Source organism: Musa acuminata, chromosome BXJ1-7 (genome assembly GCF_036884655.1).
Source record: "Musa acuminata AAA Group cultivar baxijiao chromosome BXJ1-7, Cavendish_Baxijiao_AAA, whole genome shotgun sequence".
Lineage (NCBI taxonomy): Eukaryota > Viridiplantae > Streptophyta > Magnoliopsida > Zingiberales > Musaceae > Musa > Musa acuminata.
The window spans coordinates 8,482,031-8,507,744 of record NC_088333.1 but is presented as its reverse complement, the minus strand read 5'-3'; the positions used below and the strand labels follow the sequence as shown (position 1 = coordinate 8,507,744).

At 36.0% G+C, this 25,714-nt stretch overlaps 1 protein-coding gene across 3 annotated transcripts; it reads left to right on the top strand.

Moving 5' to 3' along the window:
• The first annotated feature begins 8,006 nt into the window (after nt 1–8,006).
• Nucleotides 8,007–25,636, top strand: LOC135678630 (vacuolar sorting protein 39-like). Of its 3 annotated transcripts, none has more exons than XM_065191661.1 (13): nt 8,007–8,558; nt 10,106–10,317; nt 12,324–12,455; nt 12,541–12,684; nt 13,368–13,480; nt 13,998–14,415; nt 15,839–16,171; nt 17,058–17,279; nt 17,365–17,607; nt 17,736–18,179; nt 19,570–19,668; nt 19,928–20,145; nt 20,572–20,905. In XM_065191661.1, the coding sequence occupies exons 1-12, from the start codon at nt 8,099–8,101 to the stop codon at nt 20,126–20,128; spliced, it is 3,021 nt and encodes a 1,006-aa protein (XP_065047733.1). In that variant the 5' UTR covers nt 8,007–8,098; the 3' UTR covers nt 20,129–20,145; nt 20,572–20,905. The 3 variants fall into 3 exon arrangements, 2 of the variants coding, with proteins under 2 accessions (XP_065047733.1, XP_065047732.1); XR_010515034.1 differs by lacking the exon at nt 20,572–20,905 and adding an exon at nt 25,138–25,636 and having other exon boundaries at nt 8,008–8,558; nt 19,928–20,187; XM_065191660.1 differs by lacking the exon at nt 20,572–20,905 and adding an exon at nt 25,138–25,636 and having other exon boundaries at nt 8,008–8,558.
• The last annotated feature ends 78 nt before the right edge of the window (nt 25,637–25,714 follow it).

The window sequence follows — 25,714 nt, the reverse complement described above, 5'->3', positions numbered from 1 at the left end:
CAAACGATATAAGGGAATCCAATCCATTGGACTTGTCTGACCTCAGTTATTATGTACCTATAGTCCATTATCTATCTAATATCCTAAAGACCGTTTACTGGGCATGGTGTTGTCAGACCCATACGGTTTCTACTTGAGTCTCACTCTAATCGGATTCTCCTAGAAAACTATTTCTCTCTCAATCCAAATGACCCTAGCTAGGGATTTGTCTGAGCAAGAACACATGGGATATTCCTCTCATGACACCGAGAGTATATAATCCTCTATCGACACTTAATAGTCCTCGTAAGATTAGCTACCACTCCTGATGATCGTTTGTGTTAGATCTAGAAGCTTTAGACATTTAAGTCTGATATCAAAGAATGAAGTACTTATACATTCATCCTTAGTGTCTTAAGTTAAGAACCAGATACACAATTGGGACTATGGAATCACTGCCTGACAATAAGGCATCATCAACTATTCAACATTCTGTAAGCGGATCAATCAGTGAACTCATTCTCCAATGCGCACTTGTATTGTATCCCTAGTGTCCCCACACAAACAGTTATGAGACCAACTACATCCATCATATGGACGGATATACAACACACCAGTTTGTTTGGTTATCTCGATGTCCTTCTTGAGTAACCTATGACCGGGATTATTTATGATTTGTGTTTAAAGGCGAATCGATCATATTATCGTGATCTCATCATGATCCGATTCTCATTTCACATATCCATAGACATCACAATATATTCAAGCAACAAACAACATAAAAGTGATAAAATACTAAATAATAATAATTAATAAAAAGACTGCATGTCAAGTCACACGTGTCACCACTCATGTGATTGGCTTGTAGGATACCTATGACTAGCATCACTCACATGATTGACTTGCAGGACACCTATGACTAATAATCTCCCACTTGACTAAAGCCAATCACTTATATGTCGGATCCTTATTAGACCCTTGTGACGCTCAAAGACAATCTAAGACAACGACTTCATTAATGGATATACAATGTTATCTTCGGATGGATCTTTTTCCATTACTATATCTCCATGGGCCATGATCTCTATAATCAGGTGGAACCTCCTTAGAATGTGCTTGGACTTCTGATGAGACCTGGGTTCCTTTGCTTGAGCAATCGTATCGTTGTTATTGCAATATAAGGAAATTGACTCCTCGTTGCCTAGCACGACTCTCAGATCTGTAATAAACTTTTTCATTCAAACTTCCACCTTTGCTGCTTTTGTTATAACAATGTACTCCGCTTCTATGGTCGAGTTAGTAGTAGTGTCTTGCTTGAAACTCTTACAGCATACAACTCCTCCATTCAGGGTAAACACATACCCTGAGTTAGACTTGTTATCATCGACATCGAACTAAAAACTCGAGTCTGTGTAGCTCTCAACCCTAAGGCTACTTCCTCCATGTACTAGTAAATGATCATTAGTTATTCTCAAGTACTTAAGGATACATTTTACTACCATCTAGTGTTCCAAACTTGGATCCATCTGATATTTGCTCGTAACACTTAGAGCATATGCTATATCAAGTCTAGTACATAATATAGCATACATGATATATCATATCGCTAAAGCATAGTGCATCATATCCATGTCTCTCCTTTCTTGGGACATACTTCTAGAAAGTGATATCTCATATCTCATCGGTATGAGACATCTCTTAGAATATTTTATGTCAAAACTTTTGTTAATGGTGCCTATGTACCTAGATTGGGATAAGCCAAGCATCCTCTTGGATCTATCTCTATAGATCCAAATCCCCAAGATATATAATGTTTTCCTTAGGTCTTTCATGAAAAAATATTCAAATAGCCAAGCCTTTGTTATGGAGAACATTCCTACATCATTCTCAATGATCATGATGTTATCCACATATAGCACCAAGAAGGTGATAATGTTGTTATTTACCTTGTTGTACACACAAAGTTCATATTTGTTATTAATGAAGTCATAAGATCTGATTCCCTAATCACATCTTATGTTTCAACTTTGGGAAGTTTATTTTAGTCCATAGATGAACCTAAGCAACATGCATACCTTATTTAGACTTTATTTAGATATGAATCTCTTAGGATATATCATATACACCTCCTCGAGGAGGTTGCCATTGAGAAACGTAGTTTTCATGTCCATCTGCCGGATCTTATAATCATAGTGTGCTACAATAGCCAACAGAATTCAGATTTATTTTAGTATAGTTACGAGTGTGAATGTTTCGTCATAGTTAATACCTTACCTTTAATGATACCTCTTAGCTACTAGCCTTACTTTATAGGTCTTTATTTTTTTTATCTAATATGATCTTCTTCTTGAAGATCCACTTACAACCAATGGGTACGATACCCTCAGGTACATCAACTAGATTCTAAACCTTGTTGGAGTACATGAAATCTATCTTTAGAATTCATGGCTTCTTGCTATTTTTCGGAGTCTATACTCGTAATAGTCTTCTCGTAGGTCTAAGAATCAATATTCTCAACATTCATTATTCTAATATGTCTCATATATCTCTCAGAAGGATGAGGTACTCTGCCAAACCTATGTAAAGTCAAAACTTGTGTGTTATATACCTGAATAAACTTGGGCTATGGAGTGGTGCTTGAGCTAGGTTCTCGAACCTTGCTCAACTTTATCATGCTCTTACTATCTTCACAAAAAATATGTTCATTCTAAAAAAATATTGCCCTCTTGGCTACAAAGATCTTTTGCTCCTTGGAGTGATATAAATAATACCCACAAGTTTCCTTTGGGTATCCCACGAACTTGCACTATTTCATTCTTGATTTCAACTTATCGTAGTTGTATCTTCTAACGTGGGCGGAGCAACCCCAAATCTTAACAATCTTAAGATCAGACCTCTTCTATTTTCATATCTTATATGATGTAGACACTACTGACTTAGTCAGAACTCTATTCAGAAGGTAAGTTATGGACTCTAGAGCGTATCCTCAGAATGAGATGGGTAGGTTGGCGAAATTCATCATTGACGACACGATGTCTAGCAGCGTACGATTTCTCCTTTCCGTTATACCGTTAAGTTGAGGTGTATAAGGAGATGTCCATTGGGATAAAATCTCATAGTTCTTAAGGAACTATGTGAACTTTATACTTAAAGTACTCATATCCTCAATATAGTCGAAGAGTCTTGATACTCTTTCCAGTATGGTATTCTACCTCATTCTTATATTCCATGAATTTCTCGAATGTCTCGAACTTGTACTTCATCAAGTACACATATTCATACCTAAAGAAATCATCAATGAATGTAATGAAGTAAGAATAACCTCTCATAACCTAAGTAGACATGGGACCACATACATTACTATGTATGAGTTCTAACAACTTAGTGGCTCTCTCTCCGGTTTCACTAAATGGAGAGTTGGTTAATTTTCTATGAAAGCAAGACTCGTAAGTCGCATATGACTCATAGTCGAATAGATCTAAGTATCCATCATTCAACAACTTTTGGATTCTTCCTCTGTGGATGTGATCTAGCCTACAATGTCATATGAACGCACTGTTCACCTCATCTCGTTTCCTCTTAGTCGCACTTATATTCATAATATTTGGAGCAATATCTAGCATAAATAAGTCATTATATAATGTTTCTCTAGTGTTAGATCTTATCCTCCAATATAATTGAACAACTATTATTTTTAAAAACTAATTTATATCCTCTAACTATCAAACATGAAATTGAAATAATATTTTTGATAATAGAAGGAACGAAATAACATACATCTAACACAATAGTAGCTCCAACAGACATATGTAGGGTGACATCGCCGGTAGCTACTGTAGTAACTTTTGCTCCATTGCCCATCTTGAGGTTCATCCTACCTCTCGTCAATCTCTTAGGTCTTGCCATAACTTGCAATGAATTATAGATGTGATGAGAACTATCAGTATCTAATACCCATATGTTATCGTAAGAATTTGACAAATGGAGACCAATCATAAATGTATTTGAAGCTTCTTCAAACTTCAGTTTTGCCTTTTTTGTAAGGTACTCTTTGTAGTTCTTCTTCCGGTTCCTATCTTTGTAGCCTCTTTTGATTATTGGTGGAAAGAATACTAACAACGATACTTGAAATACTTCAAAGAGGCAACTAGTATATGTTGGAAAATCTAGGGAGCGACATCACATGCGCAGTGGAAGAACATTAAAAAGAAAATCTTCAATTTTCCAAAGATGTGTTCGTCATCATGCGAAGATCGGTGCGTAAAATCCGTAAAACAGAGAATTACATATATTAAAGATTGTGTTACATAAGGAGATCGTATATCCCCGAATCCCTATAGATCTCTAGGAGAGGGTGAAGGAGGTCAAGCGTTCTCCTCTCTAGCGACGATCCACATAGCAGGGTTGCGACGATGCTCCTCAAAACTCCAAGCCTGCTATATGAGGAGGAGAAGGATACTAGAATAGGAGAGACAACCCAAAAATGCTCTAACCTATGAACCATTGATTCCCTCATGTTTATAAAGGTCTCATATCAACTTAACCATAATGGATTCTGCCTTAATGGGTATTGGATCTTCATCCAACTACCCAAGCCTCTTAGAATAGTGGATCTATATCCAATAATCTCTTATTGACTCTTATTAGATCTAATAATTTAGTGGCTTATTGGATATCCAATAAGATAGGGGCTCCGACAGATATCTCATATCTGAACCTCTACTCATCGCAATGCCTATCATATGTGTGTGACACTCTAGTCCCAATATCGAGCTGGTCGTGAGTCATACCCATCAAAACTCATTTTTGCTTAGTGAATTATTATATTCATAATAATTCATTTGACTCATCGACTACGGACATACTAGGTCACTACGTTGTAGTCCCTATATGATACAGGGGAATCCAATCCATTAGACTTATCTGTCCTCAATTACCGTGTACCTATAGTTTCTCATCAATCTAATATCTCATAAACCGTATACCGATTGACCCCAATAATAATAATCACTAGTACACACATCAAATGATTGACTATCACTTACGATGACCGATTGTGTTAGATCTAGAACCTCAAAACCTATAAGTCCGATATCAAAGAATGAAGTACTCATATAGAAAATCCTTTGTATCTCAAGTCTAATGACCAGATACATCATTAGGATTACGAAATCGTTCTCTGACAATAAGGTATCATCAATCATCCAGCATTCCATAAGCGGATCAATTAGTACTGAAAAGTTAGGATAAAAAACAATCATTCTAATCTTACCATTTTTTTTTTTTTTGAGATTTTGCATTGAGTGAACATCAAAAGGATGATTTTTTAGTCCTTTTCGGTTAAGAGGGACTAAAGGAACAATTTATACAGGAATGATGGCAGTAAGCCCAAAGTTGCTGAAGTTTTAGTGAGATACCACCATGGTTAAGACTTTGTCCGACTAAAATCCCATTGTAGATATTTTAAGGAAGGAGTTGGTCCGGATGGCAGGGCTTCAGTTTCCATTATCTGACTAAAATCCCATTGTGGATTCCATAGATATTTTAAGCAAGGAGTTGCTCATAAAATATATGAGGTATTTTATGGATTGAAGACCTGAAGGTTCAATAAAGAAAATGTGAGGGATAATGTATTTTAGGCATCAGCTGATGGACTACGATATACTGGTATCTTTTTTAGTGGATCGTGGTTTTGATGGAAAACTGTAGAAGAATATGCCGCTTTGTGAGGATGACTTTTTTATTGGAGTGGGATGGGACAGAGTTGAAGCTAAGGTCAACTGGTAGGAGAATTACTCGTGCTCATGAATGGTGGTTTCTTGCTATTTCATCTCTGAATAACTTTGTTTCCCTGTCACATTGTTGTTCTTCTATTTTTCATAGTTTCTCCCCCACTTGAATCGATCATACTTTAAAATTGCTACAGTTATCTGGGGCACTTCATAGTCGAATAAGAACTATTGCTCTGAGGTTTTGAGTCATTTGAGGGAACAAACGAATGGGTTGTTCAAATCATTCATTGCAGTAGCAGCCATGAGCGATCTCAACAAAATTGTTCAAATCATGACTACAACCATTTTCAAGATTATTCCACTCATGAAGACTGTGCCCACCATTGAGACTTGGGATAGCAACCACAACATGCATGATCCAAGAAATGTACTATGTTAAAGAATACATGCAAGAAATGTTCAAGTACTTTGCACTGCCAACTTCTATATTTTGTTGAAGGATTCATAGATTTCCTTCTTGCATGTATTGGTCACATTGAGGAAGAAAACTGTACAGCTGAGTGTCTCAAGTGTCTCGCACTTACTAAGTAGCCTGATAGACACAACCAAAGTAATGACAGAATCAGATGGTGAGAATGACAGAGAATCAAGAGGATGTCAGAGGTGGAGCCTTTTTAACTAATTTGCAGGTACTGCCATGCACATTGATTTTGAACTAATTTGTCCTCCCTGTGAGCTACTTTGCTTGCTGGTAGTACATAAGTTTATGTTATGATGTATTTGGTTTGAAGTCAAGAATCCTCCTGTTTGTTCTTTTGACATCTAAATGGTGGATTATTTGGTTTAGCAAAGGGATGCTCTGGCTTCCTTCAATAGCTGCTTCCTTCCATTCAGGTATACTTTTGTTTTTGAGCTTGGTCCAGATTTTGTCCTACACTATCCGTTTGCAGAGTATTAAGAATTGAAAGCCTACAATCACTCTTTCTTTTCCTCTGCAGTGATCATGCAGGAAGACGACATTGTACCAACAAGAAACAAAGGTGATGGACTAAATGAAAGGAGCATTAGGTCTCAAGTTGAAGAGGCTGGACCCTCCCCCACCCAATATTCAAACCCTCTAAGTTCAGCAGATGCCTTCCCCTGTTGGAACTGGGACAAATGGCATCATCCTACTCATCTTTTCTCATTGTCATCTTTGTAATCTGGTTACTGTTTTGAGTGCAACAGATAATAATGGAATATAATTTAGCATACTCATATGTTCCCTAAATGATCTGTTTTGCCTTGATCAATAACCTCTGGGGGTACCACATGTGTTTGATGATTGAAGGGCATAACAATGTCCACCTTCATTCTCAAGCAAAACTTGTATCATAATTAGGGAGATGGAAGAAGATGCCGTCATACCGCTTACTGGAACATGAATGGTCTGTAGATTTCAACTCTCTTAGAATAATATGGTCTAAGAAGAGCATGACAGGTGGTAACCTCAAAATGAAGACCATAATCTTTTGGGAAGATGTTTACTCAAATCACATTAAAGATTCATTGCCTGCCACCAGTATTACCCAACAAAACCATGCTCACCACCTGATTGTTCCTTTAGTCCCTCTTAACCGAAAAGGACTAAAAAATCATCCTTTTGATGCTCACTCAATGCAAAATCTCCAAAAAAATAGATGGTAAGATTGGAATGGTTGTTTTTTATCCTAACTTTCCAGCACAATCACGAGACAATACTAGAAAGAGAAAGAAAAGAAATCAAAATTTCACCAAAGAATTAAGGCATCCAAACAAGACCAAAGAGGAAACGTAGTAAGGAGAGATTGTGGAGGCGACAATTACCTACGGTCCAGCAGGGGCACCGTTGCTCCTTCCAAAGGAGCGAGAGAGGTCGGGAAGACCGGAAGGAGGCGAGCCAAGGGGTAATGACAGGACGACAGAACCATTCGCTCGTGTGAAGCACGTGCCTTCAAATAGCTTGTGCGAAAAGACAATTGTATCCGTCACTTATCCACGTCGGAAAGAGGAAGGACCCCGCGTGCCATGGCATCATGTCGGGACATAAGCCCACGGGTGAGGACCCGCCCGAACCGATACAAGAGGGTTGACGGGTAAGCAGGTATCGGGTCCATTGACACGCCACTCGCTGTCCGGATCCTATTGGAAGTTTTCGGATTCCTAACGTGTTCGGCCTGATCCGAACGGTTGAATAGGGGATCTTTTCCAACGTTTAATTTCACCGTTCGTTAACATTATATATACAAAGCTTGGAGAGGATCCATCTGGGTTGTTTATTGGTTCTGTGTCCTTCACCGGAGGGCGGGGAGAGAGAGAGAGAGAGACGAAGGGGAAGAAAGAAAGAAGAAAGGACGGGAGGGCGAGAGATGGTGCACAGCGCCTACGACTCGGTAGAGCTCCTAAAGGGGTGCCCGGTGAGGATCGACGCCGCCGCCGCCTATGGCTCCAAGCTCCTCCTCGGCTGCTCAGATGCCTCCCTCCGAATCTACGCCCCCTCCTCCGCCCCCCCCGCACCCCTCGCCAGCGGAGGCGGAGGGGGCGATGATGGCCCCCCGCCACCTGACGTCGAGATCCGGAGGGAGCCTTACCTGCCGGAGAGGACGGTGTCCGGGTTCTGGAAGCGGGCCCCGCTGGCCATGGAAGTGTGCCGGTCGCGGGATCTCCTCCTCTCCCTGTCGGAGTGGGTCGCTGTCCACCGGTTCCCGAATCTGGAGACGGTGGTGGCGATCGGGAAGACGAAGGGCGCTCACGTTTACAGCTGGGACGATAGGAGGGGGTTCCTCTGCGTCGGGAGGCAGAAGAGGGTTGCAATTTATCGTCTTGATGGTACGTATACGATCACCATCCCTTTTGATGGAATCTATGGAATTCTGATAGGGTCCTCATTTACCAATTTGGCATTCTGAATTCATGGTTATTTTAAGAAAGTAGTTCTTTTCTTTAATTGTATTAACTCCTATTTGCTAGTTAATTGATATGTACATGTTCCTAAACAAACAAGTAGTGAATCAGAAAGGGAGAAATTATATGTCTCATCTGTTCTCAGGATAAAAAATTGGGTAATTTTATTGCATTTATTCGGAAAAGAATCCTTATAACTTATCATGCCTGTCTTCACATGCTCAATTTTTAGAGGCGATCCATATTTTAGTAGACTTCTATCAAAATTTTCTCTTTGCAGAATAAATGGTGGAGTGCTAGAATATAGACTGCCTTTCTCTTTTATGTATAATATTTTATTTTTTGCTATGCTATTCAATCAAAGACTTGTGGTGCGATCTACATTTAATGCAGATTAATATGATATTTATCTATGATAAACAGATCATATCTCTGAGTCCAAGTTACAGAATAAAGTAGCCTCACTGGTAGAGTGTTGGTTTAGAGTTTTTTTGCTGCATGACTTTTGTACTGCAGGTTTATTTGCTGTCAGGATTTAGTTTCTCCTATAAGACATTTTTGTGTCTCTTACTTTTCATTTATAATTACTGAAGCTTAAGTAAGAACTTGGAGAAAAGCTTATGTGAAAAGTAGATGGTGACACATATTTCTGTGTCCTAATTGTGGAACCTGACATATGTTATGCCATGTATACTTCACAAACTTTTAAGCTTCAAACTGTCTTCCTCCTGATAAAGGGAGGCTTCCACGACCCGAGCACAGCACCCCGCCAGAACATTATAAGCATAAGCGAGTTTAGGAGTGTTGTAGAGTAACAGTACCTCTCTGTACTAAGGGCATATATAGAGAAGAGACATCTTAGTAAAGAGCTATAAAGCACACAATAAATAGCGTTAGCGACCAGAACGACTAGCAAGGTTACGGAACATGCACAATAGGAATACCTTATTCTAATTGAATTAAGAATAAAAGGGGTAGCTAAAGTAAAGAAGTAGTCAGAGTTGAAGAAAGAGGATACGGGATCAGACTCCGTATCAGTAACTGTCTGTTGTTAGATATTCAGTGAGAGATTGTTGTAAATTTACAGTCTTTTCTTACAAAATTGGCCTTGCTATTGTGATCTTTTCTGTTTCACTGTTTTCTTATCTCACAAACCCTTTCTATTTGTGAACTGTCATTACATCAGAATTTACTTGGTCATAGTGGTTCATAGAGAACCTTAGTCAACAAGATGGCAGTGTCCTATTAAGATAACCTGAAAACTTTCTTGGTGTGGTTGGTATAGCATGGCAAACTTATATTTTTCCTTCACTAGGAAAAATACACCTGGCAACTTGTTTTTTCATACATTTTGTTTTTCTAGGCATTCTGATTTTCAAGTACTTCTTGTTGTTGTCTGATAATATCCAGTGTTATCTTATGAAAAGTTATTTCTGCAACAAATAATCAAGTTATTCCAACTTGTTGAAAAGGTGGTCGAGAATTTGTGGAGGTCAAGGAATTTGGTGTTCCTGATGTGGTGAAATCTATGGCTTGGTGTGGGGAAAACATATGTGTTGGTGTTAGAAGGGAATACATGATAATGAATAGTACAACCGGTGCATTGTCAGAGATATTTTCTTCTGGAAGGATTGCTCCTTCTTTGGTTGTTCCTCTTCCCACGGGAGAGCTTCTTCTTGGAAAGGTACTTTTGCTTCATTCATGACATTGGGCTTCTTTACAATTGTTTGGTTTCTTAAGACACACATGAGTATGTTTGCTCATTTTAATATGCTATGATTTATGTAAAATAATATTTTGTTTACACCTTGTACTTTATTTACAATTTACACACTCCTTATTGATAAACATGTCCATCCTGTGTTTGCCAATCTAATTACATCCCCCTTTGTCATTAATATTTATTACATAAATTTATGAACCCACCTTTACGTTAAATTAACACAAGCAACAGATTGACAAAATTACCTTCAAGGTTGCTTCTCACCATGAGAAAGGATTAGATGTTAAGTCCAAGGGGCTGAAGAGGATGCAGTGCTGTCGGCTGGAGGTTGTTGAAGCAAGGAAGAAGATGAAAGGAGGTGGGGTATTTCTGTTATTTAATCTCGAACAAATATATTCAAACAGTTGGCTAGGATGCTTACCACAGGGATGGGATGCAATTATACTGGACACCAAAAGGGTGAAGAATAAAATTATTGATAAGTGTGAAGTGTGGTATTGAGAAATTATAAGGTGGAAAATGAAAATGCTTTTGCTCTTTGTAATTTTTTTGTTCCAATTCTGGTATCTGTTATTTGGAGAGCGACATTACATATTATTATTTGTTAAAGCTACCTCACTAATGTCCTGTTGCTGTTAATGTAAATCATTTATTTGGTCTGTCTTGTTCAACATATTAACTCTTGTGCTTCATTAAAAGAGAGATCAAATAACTGTCTGTCTGTAAGTTAGAGTAAATTTGAAGTAACTAGATATAAGCAATTAAGTATATGATAGCTAATCTTCACTCTGCACACTTTCAAAGTTGCATGTGCACTTAAATCCCAAAATTTAGTGGCTTCTCTATGTCAATTATTGGTGAAGCTTAACAAGTCATGACTTAAATGATACTATGAAAATTATAAAAGGGGATCTCAACAATATCTTAGGTCGACAAAGCATTCAATAATGACAAAAGACATATTCCTTCAATTAGTCCTAGAAACATAAGCTTTTAACCCTAACAATTTTGTTTTTTTATTGATTCACTTTGCCAAGTTCTAATTCATCTTACTACTCTTTACCTGCTTTCAGCTTTCTTTGATATACAACACGTGCTGATCATTAACCCATTTGAAATTGGACACACAACTGCTGATACTTGTGATGATCGAGCAATTTTTATATAAACTTATTAGGCAATAAGTTCGATCGTGGAAAATTGCAGAAGGAAAAATTATAATTTTTCTTCTTTTCTGACTTTATCTAACATTTGTCAGGAAGTTTGGAAATCTTTGTGATTGTTATTAAAGAATGCCTATGATCAATTCCTCAGTTTTCTTCTTGATTTTTGCCTCCAAGATGCAGACAAAACCCTGTTATTAATAAAATTATCTAGAATTTATGCATGTCTTGGTTATTCCGAGGGTTGGCTAACTAATCCAGTAGATTCCTTGCTTGCTTAATGATATTCCATGTTTTAATGATTGGCACTCCTTTTGCTCTCTTGGCTTCTCCAGAAAGATGGAATTTCTTATGTTCGATTATGAGTTAAATATCAGTCATTAAAGTATATAGGAGCACAATTTGGGAATGCATCTGCAACCAAACTTATGAAACCTTAAAGCTGTAGTTCATGCTGATCAAACCAGTTAAATATCATACAACAGTCATAGAAAGAGCAAGGATGACAAAGTGCAACATGCTCCAGTTTCTTTCCCATCTCTTGCTCCTCAGGTTGCATTGGTTCTTATGATGAACTCTAATAAGCTAAATGAATATTAGTGGTGAAAAGGTAGCAAGTTTAATTTATAACAAGATTTCAAATAATGAATTATTGCTCATCCTCATCAGGCTTCTAGTACTCAATGAATGTCTTTTTTATTCAACATTATGTAGATACATTTCATTTTCCCTTTAAAAGTTCAAATTGGTTTACCAACAAAGATTTTTCCACAAATTTTAATTTCACTTTCATTTTCCTTTTAGGACAACATAGGAGTTTTTGTTGATCAAAATGGAAAGCTTTTACAAGATGGCAGGATATGTTGGTCTGAAGCCCCTGCTTCGGTTGTTGTCCAAAAGCCATATGCTGTAGGTCGCCTACCAAGGCATATCGAGGTAAGTGAATGACAGTTAAGATTTCCCACAGCAAACAAAATCAATTTTTTTATGATGTAAATTCTCATGTGTGAAAGCTCTGCAGATACGGTCCCTTCGAGCTCCTTATCCACTAGTACAGACAGTTGGTCTTCGTGATGTTCATCTTCTTCTCCAAAGCAACAATTCTTTAATTACCACATTAAGCAATGCTGTTTATGGTCTGTTACCTGTACCTCTTATTGCACAGGTATGCCTTATTTATCTGATTATAAAATTCCATATACCTGGTTGGTCATCTGCACAATATATTAGCTTCATGGACTTGGAGCAAGAATCACTCTTTTCTTAAGTGGGGAATAATCTGAACATGTAGGCTTTGTTCAATTGCAAAGTAAAAAATGTTAATAATCACAAAAAAAGCAATGGTCCACTTTAAAAATAATTGTTCTTGCCAGTGTATATATATTAAGTTGCAACAACTTTATCTATTTGCATATGAAAATTTGGATACTCTTGTGGCCAGAACAACATGAAAATTCTGGTTCATTTGTTTATTATTTCAAGTTGCTAATTTGTAGACAACCTATGGTTACGTATGGTTTTTATTAGACTCATATTTTTTTTGCTTGAACAAATGAAGTCAAGAGATTAGTTGTATCTTTTGCAAGTTAAATGCTGCATTTTCCATTGAGAAAGCCTAATTTGCATGCTCAACTTTCTAGATAAACTCCTACACATAATCTCTTTTAGATTTTTAGGGGCATTGGAATCTGAATAAGTTGTCTAGATCTTTTATTTCTGGAATTTATGCCTTTGCTTATCTAGAAGGGGAAAGAGTTCTTTAAGATTACCTTTAAGATGACTTTACCTAACCTAGGGTTATATTTTAATGTTACTTATCATCTTTCTTATCTGTTCATTATCTTACAGATTGTACAATTAACTGCTTCTGGAGATTTTGAGGAGGCATTGTCTTTGTGTAAGCTAATTCCTCCTGAGGATTCATCACTTCGAGCTTCTAAGGAAAGCTTAATACACATAAGGTAATTGTTTTCCTAAAGAATATGCATCTTAGATGGTGAATTGACAACATTAGAATTTTAGTTTGGAATGCCTATCCTTTTGAAAAATAATAAATTAATGTGTTTTTTGCAATATTTCCAAGACTTCAACAATCTGAGTTGTAGAATTTTCTTGCCAACTTTTTGATCATTTGGAAGAAAATGCTTACAGATGGTTTGCAATGTCTCCATGTCCTAGTTGTTCTTTATCATAAATATATGCATGATTTTATGATTAAGAAGAAATAAGTCAGGTTTTGGATCCATAATCATGTATGAGAACTTGAGGCTCTAATGCTTGAGACTCTATTACTTATTATTTTGAATTAGGTTATAGTATGTAATTTATGCAGTTTCATATAGAAGTACTTTTACCTTAAAGGTAGTACACTTTTATAAGCTACACATGTAGCTAAAAATAATTTCCAGCATCTTATAGTAATGTATTATGTTATTATTGTCTTTTATCAAACTTTCTACCTATTTCTGTATGTTTCAGATATGCACATCATTTATTTAATAATGGGAACTATGAGGAGGCGATGGAGCAATTTCTAGCTTCCCAAGAGGAGATCACCTATATTTTATCCTTATATCCATCAATCATTCTTCCCAAGCTGCAAACCGTTTCTGTACCTGAGAAATTTGCAGACGCTAATGATGAATTACATCTCTCGAGAGTTTCATCTGATGCCTCAGATGAGACAGAATCATCTTTGTCCCAGCACTATGAATCTGATGATAAATCAACGCTTGAGATTAAAAAAATGAGCCACAATGCTCTTATGGCTCTTGTAAAGTTCTTGCAGAAGAAAAGACAAGGTATATTTGAAAGGGCTACGGCTGAGGTAACAGAGGAGGTTGTGCAAGACAGTATATCATCTTATGAGCCGTATAGGTCAAAGAGCTCCAATAAGGTAGACACTTGTTTTTTCTCTCTTTTTTACCCTTTTCTTGAGCAATGCTAACAACTGTTTAATTGCTTAGATTAGTTATGGCATGTTGTGATGGATATAAGTTTTGTATTTAGAGAAATTCTTGGTAAGACTTGAATCAAATCTTTGTGTAATTTTAAATTATAAAAATGCAAATATAGATAATGACACCATATGTTTCTTAAAGCTCCATGCTAGTTTTCGCTAGTATTGGATTTTATATTAGTATGGATGTCAGTTTTCCAGCCAATGAACAAACCAACAAACACAAAGTTATATCTTTGAGATACCAGCATTTTAGCATGTATGTGTGTGTGTGTGTGTAATGTGTGTTTTTGTGTGGTTTGACATATAGGTTGCATAGCTGGAATTGGGATTTGAATCTGTTGAATCTGTTAGCAGAAATACAAACAAGTTCAGTCGGATTGGCCGGAGTGGATTGTTGGGATCAAAATTGGTTGAGAAAATATTTTAAAATTCAAAAATCATAAAAATAAGAAAAAAAGGAAAAGTACTAGAAAATTTGAAAAACATTTAAAACAAGTAACACATAGAAATACATTTATCGTATTCTGTAAAAAAAAGTGCATAACTCAGTTCAAGGTGATTATATATCCTTGACTAGCTTTACTGTAGGTCCTGTGGGATTGCCAACACAAGTGGCAGAAGAAGCAACGCAAAAATGCAACCGAGCAGCGAGCATGAATGGTTGACTATTAGGGGAAATCAGTCAGTGGATCCACAGAAGACATGGCAAAGCAACCACTTAAACCTAGTCAGCCAGATCCCTTCACTCCCTTCCATTCCTCTTTCTCTGCTCCTTCCCCCATCCTCCATTATGCACCTCCTGTTCTCATTCTCCTCTCATCCTTCTCCCTTCTCTCTCTTCCCTTTCTTCATCATCTCCTATTTCTCTTCTTTCTTTCTTTTATTTAATGATTTGATAAGAGAATCCCTAGTGGTATCGGTTAGGATCAGCTGTGATCCATCTTAATCGGATGACAGCCTTCCAATTATTTACCTTATCATCACATGCAAATGATATGTAGGGTTTAGCTATAACCCTTCAAATCTCTGCCAGCTTTGTTGTTGGATTATTCTCGAGTAAATGATTGCTACTAATGGCCAAGATCTGTTGTCACTTCAAGATGCCATATCACTATAATTTTAACATCTAGGTACATTTTTGTTTACCCAATGGAAAGACAACTAGTAGCGTGCTTTCAGATATCCATGAATTCACTAAAGCAGTTTCATCATGACCCAAGTTACTGCATTTTTTTTTAAATATTCATATTTCCAGAGAATACATGGTACTGCTTTTTGGTTATTAGAAGCAGTAACTTGACTCTAAGTTAGATGTTTTTTTCCTGATATCTGAGAAGGATATATTTTGTGATCTCAGAAAGGTGGTGGCTATACCCATATCAGCTCAGTAGCCAGGGAAATGGCAACCATACTTGACACTGCTCTTCTTCAAGCCCTGATTCTTACTGGACAATCTTCATCTGTGTTAGAGTTGTTGAAAGGTCCCAATTTTTGTGATTTAAAGACGTGCGAGAAGTTTTTGATGGAAAGAAATCAGCACACATTACTGTTGGAGCTTTACAAGTATAATGGAATGCACCGTGATGCACTCAAACTTCTTGATCAACTAGTTCAGGAATCAAATTCTGGTGAAACGCACTCCGAGCTGACTCAGAAAATCAGGCCAAATATGATTATTGAGTATCTTAAGGTAAGATGCTAATTCACAGCATTTCTCTCAAGGTAAAAAGTTGTTCACATTCTGAGCTTCATCAACTCAATAAAAGAAGCATAAACAATTATAACATATAAGATCATTTTTTATGCTTGATTCTTCTTCTTATTATTTTTTTCATTTGATCTTGATGCCTTTTGAGTGTCCGGCAAGTGACTCGGTCTGGGCGAAAAGGAGTTACTTGCTATTAGCATTAATTGCATATCATCTATCCTTTTAGTTTCCGATTTATCATTGATATAAAAGTATTTGAAAAAAAAAGGATTGCTGATTGATATTCCACCAGCTTTGGACATTATTAAGTCATGACTGTTGTAAGTTTTGTAGGCTCTCTTTTGCTATTTTACCTTCTTGTTTCTTTCTACATGTGAAAAAGAGCTCTGCAGTTGCTTGATCATTATTCTGCTGTGATTTATTCTCTACTTTCAGTACTTATCATCATGTTTATCTTATTAATAAATATAAAAGTGAATTTGTGATGTGTAGATCTTTTCTAAGATCTAAGTTTAATACTCTTAGGTTTCAAGTTAAATGCAAAAGCATAGCCAAGTCCTAGGTCGTACTGTGCATTTGACATTTTCTAAGAATTTATTTTGTCTTCTTTATTTGAATGTTCAATGAAAAGTGGCTTAAGAGCATAATTGGAAGTGTTATACCATAATACAAAATGTCTATTAATGCTAGTTTATGCAGTATAAGATACTTCTCTAGTGTAATGCTGTCTCCCAAGTTTGAAATTTGCTTATTAAGAATTGGCGGTATCTTACAAGTGCTCTAGACTTGATGTATTAACGTACCCTTCCTTTTATCTTGTGCACTCCTAATTCTAGCACAAGTTTTGTTGAGCATTGTTTTTTTGCAGCCTCTTTGTAGGACTGATCCCATGCTTGTATTAGAGTTTTCAATGAATGTTCTGGAGAGCTGCCCAAGTGAAACTATTGAACTCTTTTTGTCTGGAAATGTTCCAGCGGAACTGGTGAATTCATATTTGAAGCAGCATGCACCAAACATGCAGTCAACATATTTAGAGCTTATGCTTTCTATGAGTGAAAATGGGATAAATCCAAAGCTTCAAAATGAGCTGGTATTGAACTTTATTCATATTTATTAAAATTGTTTAGTACCTACATTGTTCTTGACTGATTTGTTCTTAATACTACACATGTCAGGTCCATCTATACCTCTCAGAAGTAATTGATTGGTTCAAAGATCTCAAGGAACAAAAAAAATGGGATGAGAAAACTTATTCACCAACTCGTAGGAAATTGTTGTCTGCTCTGGATGGTATTTCAGGCTACAATGCAGCTGATTTGTTAAAGCGGCTTCCACTAGATGGTTTGTTTGAGGAGCGTGCAATTTTGCTTGGGCGAATGAATCAGCACCAGCTTGCATTAGCTCTATATGTTCACAAGGTATGTTTCCTTAAACAAACTAGTTTCTGTATTTTCAGAGAAGGCTGCACAAGTAACCCTGCAAGTTATTTTACCTTTTGGATTCCTATGTTGCCAAATAAAAGATAAGTTACTGTGGGCATATGCAGCTTCATTTACCAGAGTTAGCACTTGTCTACTGTGACCGGGTTTACGAGGCTGCACTTCATCAACCTTCAAGATCATATGCTAATATTTATCTAACTCTTCTGCAAATTTATCTTAATCCAAGGAGGGCAATTAAGGAACTTGAACAAAGAACTGAAAACTCATTTGCAGTAGTTGCACAGAGCACTGGTGTCCAAAAATCTGGTTTTATTAAAGTTAAGGGGGGCCGCCAGTCTAAGAAGATTGCTGAAATTGAAGGGGCAGACGATATGCGTATCAGCCTCAGTAGCACTGACAGTGGACGAAGTGATGGTGATGCAGATGAGATGACCGATGAGGGTGATTCAATAATGTTGAGTCAAGCACTTGATCTTTTAAGCCAGAGATGGGACAGGATAAATGGTGCTCAGGCATTGAGAATATTACCAAGAGACATAAAGCTCCAGGTACAACTGTTCCTAACTCAAACTTTGATCCTGCTCGGAGCTTCTCAGCTCTGCAAAATTATAACTGTTGTTGCTAGTAGGTAGATAATGCCATCATAAATAATCAACAGGTACATGTGTTGTGTGTACCCTCCATTCATGCTGATATTATTGTTATAATAATCATATTATATTATTTTGTGGGTCCTCATTAAGATACAAGAGGAAGAAAAGTTGTGAAAATCAATCTTGAATTATAATCCCAAAGCAAATGATTAGTTATGCAGTTACATGTGGCATGGTGCACACCTTGGATGATAAGCTGGTCTAAAGTCACTCTTTCAAGATATGTAATTGCAAGTTGTAAAATAATTGATCTACTGGTAGTTCATTTGACATATTGCATATTGTAGATCTGTTTCATGAGTCTATTTATTACAGGTGTATGCAGTTATTTACATACAAGCTAATGATTCCTAACCTTCACTGGTTTGTTAAAAAATTGAGTGACAGAGATAACTAGAGGTCCTCTAATGAAAAGTTAGGTCAAGTTCGTGTATGAGACGAACATGAGACACACTACTAGGTGAAAGATGGATTATTTGTTTGCTATAATCATATTCTGTTAGTTTCTTGCTTGTTTCTTTTGGAACACTAAAAAGATTTTCATTTGCCTACTTTGCTTTTGCTTATATTGCAGTAGCAATTATTGCTACTAGAGTGTAGTCTATTGATGATTTACTAGGTTTCTGAGTGACATCAATTCATAACGTTTTTGTTATGTGAATCTTTTACCAACTATTTTGGTTTATGCTTTAGCTACATATATATATTTTTCCTTCATTTTGCTTTGTGACAAGCAAGATCCCTTTGGTAATCTAAATTCCTTTAGTATGTTTTCAATTAACTCTTGTTTGGTCTTTCACTTTAAGTTTTGGAACTGTTGACTTGAATAAACTCATCTTTCTACTCTAATGGGCTTATAGATTTTGCAAGGACAAATCTGGACCACCTTACATGATTAGCCCTCATCATATACTCAATTAATGCTATCTGTAACTTTCCATCGTATTGCACATATAGGAAATCTGATATAAGGGTTGATTTAGTAAAGCTAAATTAGGGTGTACTCTAATGTGATATTGGAAAATCTGAAAACTAATTAATTAATATTTAATATTTTAGAATCACTGCTGGCAGTTTGTTAACAATAGGAGTCTTGAGTTCAGCAAATTATGAGGAAATTAAATATTGGGATGTCATGAGAGACTGCTATTTAACATCCAACAATTCGTTGGAGAAGTGCACAGTGGTCTTATCAATAATGGTAACTCAATATAATTTCCTTACCACTTATTTGCAGCTTTTGAAAATTTTCATTAAACTTAAACCATTAATTCAATTTTGTCAGGATCTGCTTCCTTTCCTCAAGCCCCTTCTGAGGAAATCTACTGAAGGCAGCCGGAACTATTCAGTTATCAAGAGCTTGACATCCAATGAGAATTTGCAGGTAATTTTTTCATAAACATGGTGACTAGGTTTTACTTATATTTGCTTTCAAGATAACTTTTGCTAGCATAGGAAGGTTAGTCTTTCTTCTAGACAAAGTGAGTGGAACCTTTATTCTAGACGTGCCTTTAGAAACTCTTTTATCAGCTGGATTGGTTTGCTTGCTAAATAAATCATGTCCACACTTCTCTATAATGGCATATCTGCAAGGTTTGATAACACCTGCTTTATTGCCGTATTGATCTTTTGTACTTTATCAGGTCAAAGAAGAGCTTTATAATTGTCGTCGAGCAATAGTGAAGGTTGATGCTGATAGCATGTGTTCTCTTTGCCATAAGCGGATTGGGAGCAGTGTTTTTGCAGTATACCCCAATGGAAAGACACTTGTGCATTTTGTTTGCTTTAGAGATTCCCAAAGTATTAAGGCTGTTAGAGGTCCAGCAACAGTGAGGCGCACATAATCCAACCCCATTTTCAAGTATGAGTTGCTCATTTTGCTCCCTAACTCTCTATAAATATGGTAAAAATTTATTGGCTTTTTGCTTTCATAGGATACTTTTATCATGTATTGATGAAGAAAATAAGAAAATATCAGATTGTTTAAGGTTCTCACCTATCAGTTATAATGTTATATAGTATGACCAAGAATCATGCCAGAGAGGCACTGATGGGTGATACCTACAGGCATGAGTCTAAATTGATATGATTTCCCTTTTTGTTATTGTGCTTACCTATCTCGTCTTTCTTTTTGCCATCTGGTTGTTAGAATTGAATGCATGTTTTATTTTTTTGCTTAACTTGTAATATGACTTGCACAAAAATAAAATCTTAGTGATTGAACAGATAAATAATATATGCTTTTGATGCTTAGTCATTTGACATCTCATTCTTGCTATTTGTGCAGCATAATATCATTGTTCTTGTGCCTTGGTTTGATACGGTATCCAAAAATCAACTGCTTTGTTTTCTTTGTCCTCCATCAATCAGTCATCCTGGCGAAGCAAGTTTTTTTGGTCAAAGAGTTGACCTTCAATATTGGTTTGAAATGGTCATTGTTCTGGGTTGTTGATTGAATCAACTATACCGAACTTCATATCTATTTGTCTTGAGCTAGGTGGGATTAGGAAGGACATCAGGTAGAGTACTTGCAAATTCCACCCTACCTGTACCGAATATGATTAAGTATACAGGTTCTGAAACTCATACTAAACTTGCTTCGAGTGCTTTTTTCTTTTTCACTTGTACTCTTCCTAAACCCGTTTCACGGATACCCTAATCTGGCTTAAGGGGTTACAGTAGGTGCGAGGCCTAAAAATACCGACCTACTACCATTACTACATTAACTAGGAGCAACAACAGGTATTGCTGAACCTATGTATTGCTGAATCTACACATTACTGAACCTATGCATTACTACATTTGACTGGTAGGGTGCTCACAAATCTCACCCTACGCATTGCTGAACCTAACTTAACACCCAATTGTCCAAATTTATCCTAAATCTGATCTGTAACACCTTGATTTAGTCTCACATCTGGTGTGTCTAAAGATTTCGATTGATTTATAAGGGGCTGATAATTGTATTATTTTTAACTTATCTTAAAATTAAATGTTGAGTCTCGGCTTAATTAAGGTCATGGGTCAAGTTATCTCATCAGAAACCGACCTAGTATTAGGCATGTCGAGGGACTCAAGTCGAAAATCACTACCTATGGATGGGGCTTCGCCGTTGGGTTAGGCCTTAGATTAAAGAAAAGAAGATTAACTTGTCACTGCATGGATCCACAATTAGGTTGTCTCACATGTGTCATACTAAGGTCAAATTTTGGATTTTGTTGAAGCCTTAACAACGAGACGTCAAGTCCTTAAGTGACTTAAGCGTGCGAGATTGTAATGCACTGATTTAGTTCCACATCGGAAGTGTGATGTGTTAATTGTGACACCTTATTCCTAGTCTCACCCATACTCTATATGCATGATTAAAGTAGGATGTCACATTTCAATTTTCATTACTTTTATCGATAGGGGATCAGGGGATCAACGGAAAGTAGGCAATCTTAAAATTAAAATATGCTAATTACTAAACAAAATGACAAGGTTCTCTTGTACATAGTGTTTTTGACACATGTACATACTTATACCATCTAACTAAAGAAAAATATAAACATAATAGACCTAAAATTTATATACACAAAATGCCCACAAGTCATCGTCCATATCTGCACTGGCATGGACTTGCACGTGTTCACTTCCCTACCCAATCACTTGGATGGGTTACTAGTATCCTTATTTGCAAAATAAGGTTTGTAATAAGTAATCACTCAGTAAGTATAAGCCTTTATAATTTTATTTAGATGAGCATGAATCATGTCATATATACAATATTTCAAAATCATGGGCATAAGACATTTAATGGTAAACATATCATCTTATGACTTGTTTAGTAAGCATAACCCTACAACATAGTATATGCACAATAAGGATGTAAAGTTCTACGTTGAAATAAATTCAAAATGTTTATATACACACGTAGGAAACATAGCAAATGCATGGATTTCTATGCCTCATATCATAACATATATGTGCACTCCCACATCGTACAATAACATTTACATACATTCCCACATTGTACGTTATAATATATATATGCACTACCACACTACATGTCTTAATATATACGTGCACTCCCACATCGCATGTCATGACATATACGTGTACCCTCACATCACATGTCATAACATATATGTGCACTTGCACACGACACGTTATAACATATACGTGCATAGCTTGTTGTAACATATCCGTGCACTCCCACACTGCATCATCATATATGCATGCATACAAAATATTTTTATCACAATTCATATATTTTTATGCTTACAAAATATACATCCACATTTAGCTCATGACGAGCTCATGACGATCATATCATTCCAAACATATTTTCCAAAATATATTATGCATACGATAATTTATACGATCACTATTTTACAGTGAATTAAATTTACTTGATTGAACTAAAAAATGATGATACTAATGAAAGACCACGTTCCTTATTGGTCAAGTGTGCTAGTGAGCGATACACCTATCAAATTAGGAGCATAGGGTCATGAGATACATTAATTAAGAACCCTACCTCTTGAATTATCGATTTATAATAATTCATTACAATAATCCAAAGAAAAAGCTTGATAAAATGAACTATACTTAATCTAAAAATTTATCTAGATTCCACCACCAAATTTTCTAATAATTCACTCTATAATCAAATAAACTCGATAGTATCAATTAAACTATCACACTATTCTGTAAAAAAAAATTTACTTCACTATTCTAGTTGACCAAATGATCTTGAATTATTATGAAATTTTATAGAAGACTAGGAGACATATAAAACTAAGTACAGATCAAATTTTAGCTTAAAACAAAATCATTTGGAGGCAAAACTATCCTCCTAATTCAATTACTAACACCTATTTTGTTTTGTTCAAATTGGGTTGGGACTGTCGGAACTTATAAACCTCATATCTTGTGATACACAGAGGTGGTATTCACTCTATTCCAAAGCTCACAGAATCCTAAAGGAACATTTTAAAACATATCAAAGGGCCAAAGCCTAATCATATCCTTTTAAAGGGGCTAATTCAGCTCGAACAGAATTCCTTCTTAGTAAATAAGGGATTCTGAGTACCTTAAATTGGGACCATAATAACTCTATGCACCAATATCAGATTAATGTCATACTAGTGGCCTTAGAATCATAAAAGAATCATCCAAAACATATCCAAAAATAAAAAATAAATTCGAAGTCTAGGTGACTCAAAAGCAGTTGAAAAGATCAACCTATAATATGTAAAACTGAATACCTAGGCATAGCAAGGGAAGAGTTAAGTTTTTCTTACCTCAATCTTCCTCAGAGCTCAGGTTTCATGGCCTCCTTGAGAAAGCTAAGAGAATGACTAAAGAAGAAGAGAAAGAGTAGTGGGTTATCAATTGGGTAAAGAGGATGAGGCCAAAATTAATGGAGAGGTACTTAGGTTATCTTGAGGTATAGGGTTCAATCCCATTAGACCTCATTTCAAGTTTTCTTTTTCTTTTCTTCTTTTACTAGTATAATTTTAATATTGTAGGAACTTTAATTGAGTTTGATTTGGTTTGGTAAAAATAATATTCTTGATCTAAACTTATCGTTCAATCTCACTTATGTATCTCAATATTTAGTATAACACTTTTTTTTTATTTGCATATCCATTTAATTTTTCATTACTCTATCTATGCCTAAGTAGCTTATTATCCTCCATATACATGAGGTTTAAAACTTAAATTTTCTTACTTTGATTGTGTTTAAATTCATTGAAGCCTTAAGATTCACTTAAAATCGATTAAAATTCAATTGTAGTCACTATATACATACTTATTACCATAATTTAACTTTATATTCAAGTTCGCTAGCACATTTTGGCTTGTTGTACTATGCATAACGTAAACATTAATGTTTATGCATACTCAGCTAATATTTTGTAGAGTATTGAAAATGATATTTTTGGAAAGCATGTACTTCAATCTTAAAAGTAAAAAACATGAGCATATCATTTATCATATTTATGAAACATAGGAATTACAAATCATATCATGAAGTGAGAGTAACATATATATATTATTTGTGTTTTTATTGATATGCTAGTCATAATTCAAAGTGTGTAAGACTTGGGCACTACATTAATACTTAGATTGACTTAGGGTATAACGAGTGTATTACTATTAATTTGAGCTTAGGCATTGGGGATCAATGGATGGAGCTAAAAAAAACTTAATATGTCAATTATTCCATCATTAGATCAGGTTAGGCCTTGACATGGTTAATGGCTATCCTAACTCGGACTAAGTAGGTCACATAGGCTTAGCCTGAAAAACAAATGTGCTACCTTCTACATGTTGAATAGGTTAAGTCCATTGTCTAAATTTAGTGTGGCCACAGAGTTTCTTTGTTTATCAATGTATTGGTTATGCTAGTTTTTAGTATTTGTCTCGACTCTGCAAAAGTCAGTTTCGGAAACCAACACGTATACTTGCATGCACAACTTGTGCACGAGATGCAGGCTTCCAGGTGGAGAAGTAGAAGGAAATGTCATATACAAACTATGTATACATATTGAAAGTTCTGTTGTTGAAGGAAACTGATATTTGTGATAAAATAATTTAATGTGAACAGCATCCTGTTGCTTGAACAATTCCTCTGTTGCACCAATGCTTGCTTATAGTAACATGTTTACCAAAAAATTAAAAAATATATATATATTGACCTTAGATTTGTTTTCTGCCTTATTTGCCATAAGAAAGAGTGGTTTTGCATTTTTCTTTGTAGTTGGAATTGATATTCAGGTTCCAGTCATGCTCTATAGCTTAAATTTCTTCATACAAAAAAATTATAAATCTTCAAAGTGACAAGTTAATCTTCTTTCCTTTTCAGCTCTGAAGCAAGCATACTACTTATGGACCGAGGAAGGATTATGGTTCTGATTTTGGTTTTCACTAATGGTGTTCTCCAAGTGAGCTCAGTTTTTATACATTCCTTCTCCAAGCAATCATAAGTTCCAGAGTCCACAAGAGATTGTCACTATGACATAGTCCGTGAACTATATATATATATATATATATATATATATCTCTTGGGAAGTGCTGGGAAAACCTGTGCAGTACTCACCAGTCAGCTACTTCTCATCTGACATGTAATAGGTATTGGGATCAATAAGAGTGCCATGTTCTTGATTTAAGAGTGTAAAGACTTCTTGAATTGATATGACACAGTGAGGTTTGCATTCCCTCTCCCTATTGTACAGTTTGTGATCCGTGAGGTGGTTTGGGGCGTTGGGCTTTCTGAACGAAAATATTGTTTAATTGGTTAATGTATTTGTTGTTGGATTACTCCGCTGATCTGTGTGAGTAATTAATAGGATTCTGGCATTTAATTTGTCTTCGTTACCAATCTACTACCTAGAAATGTTCTTAGTGATCATTTAGTGTCATGACATTTCTTTTATATTACT

What these genes read in the sequence shown, in the direction of transcription:
- LOC135678630 (XM_065191660.1), top strand. Translation starts at nt 8,099, where the DNA reads ATGGTGCACAGCGCCTACGACTCGGTAGAGCTCCTAAAGGGGTGCCCG. An exon ending in CTGTACCTCTTATTGCACAG is followed by an intron (nt 12,685 to 13,367) that starts GTATGCCTTATT and finishes ATTATCTTACAG; the next exon opens with ATTGTACAATTAACTGCTTC. An exon ending in CAAGAGACATAAAGCTCCAG is followed by an intron (nt 18,180 to 19,569) that starts GTACAACTGTTC and finishes CAATTTTGTCAG; the next exon opens with GATCTGCTTCCTTTCCTCAA.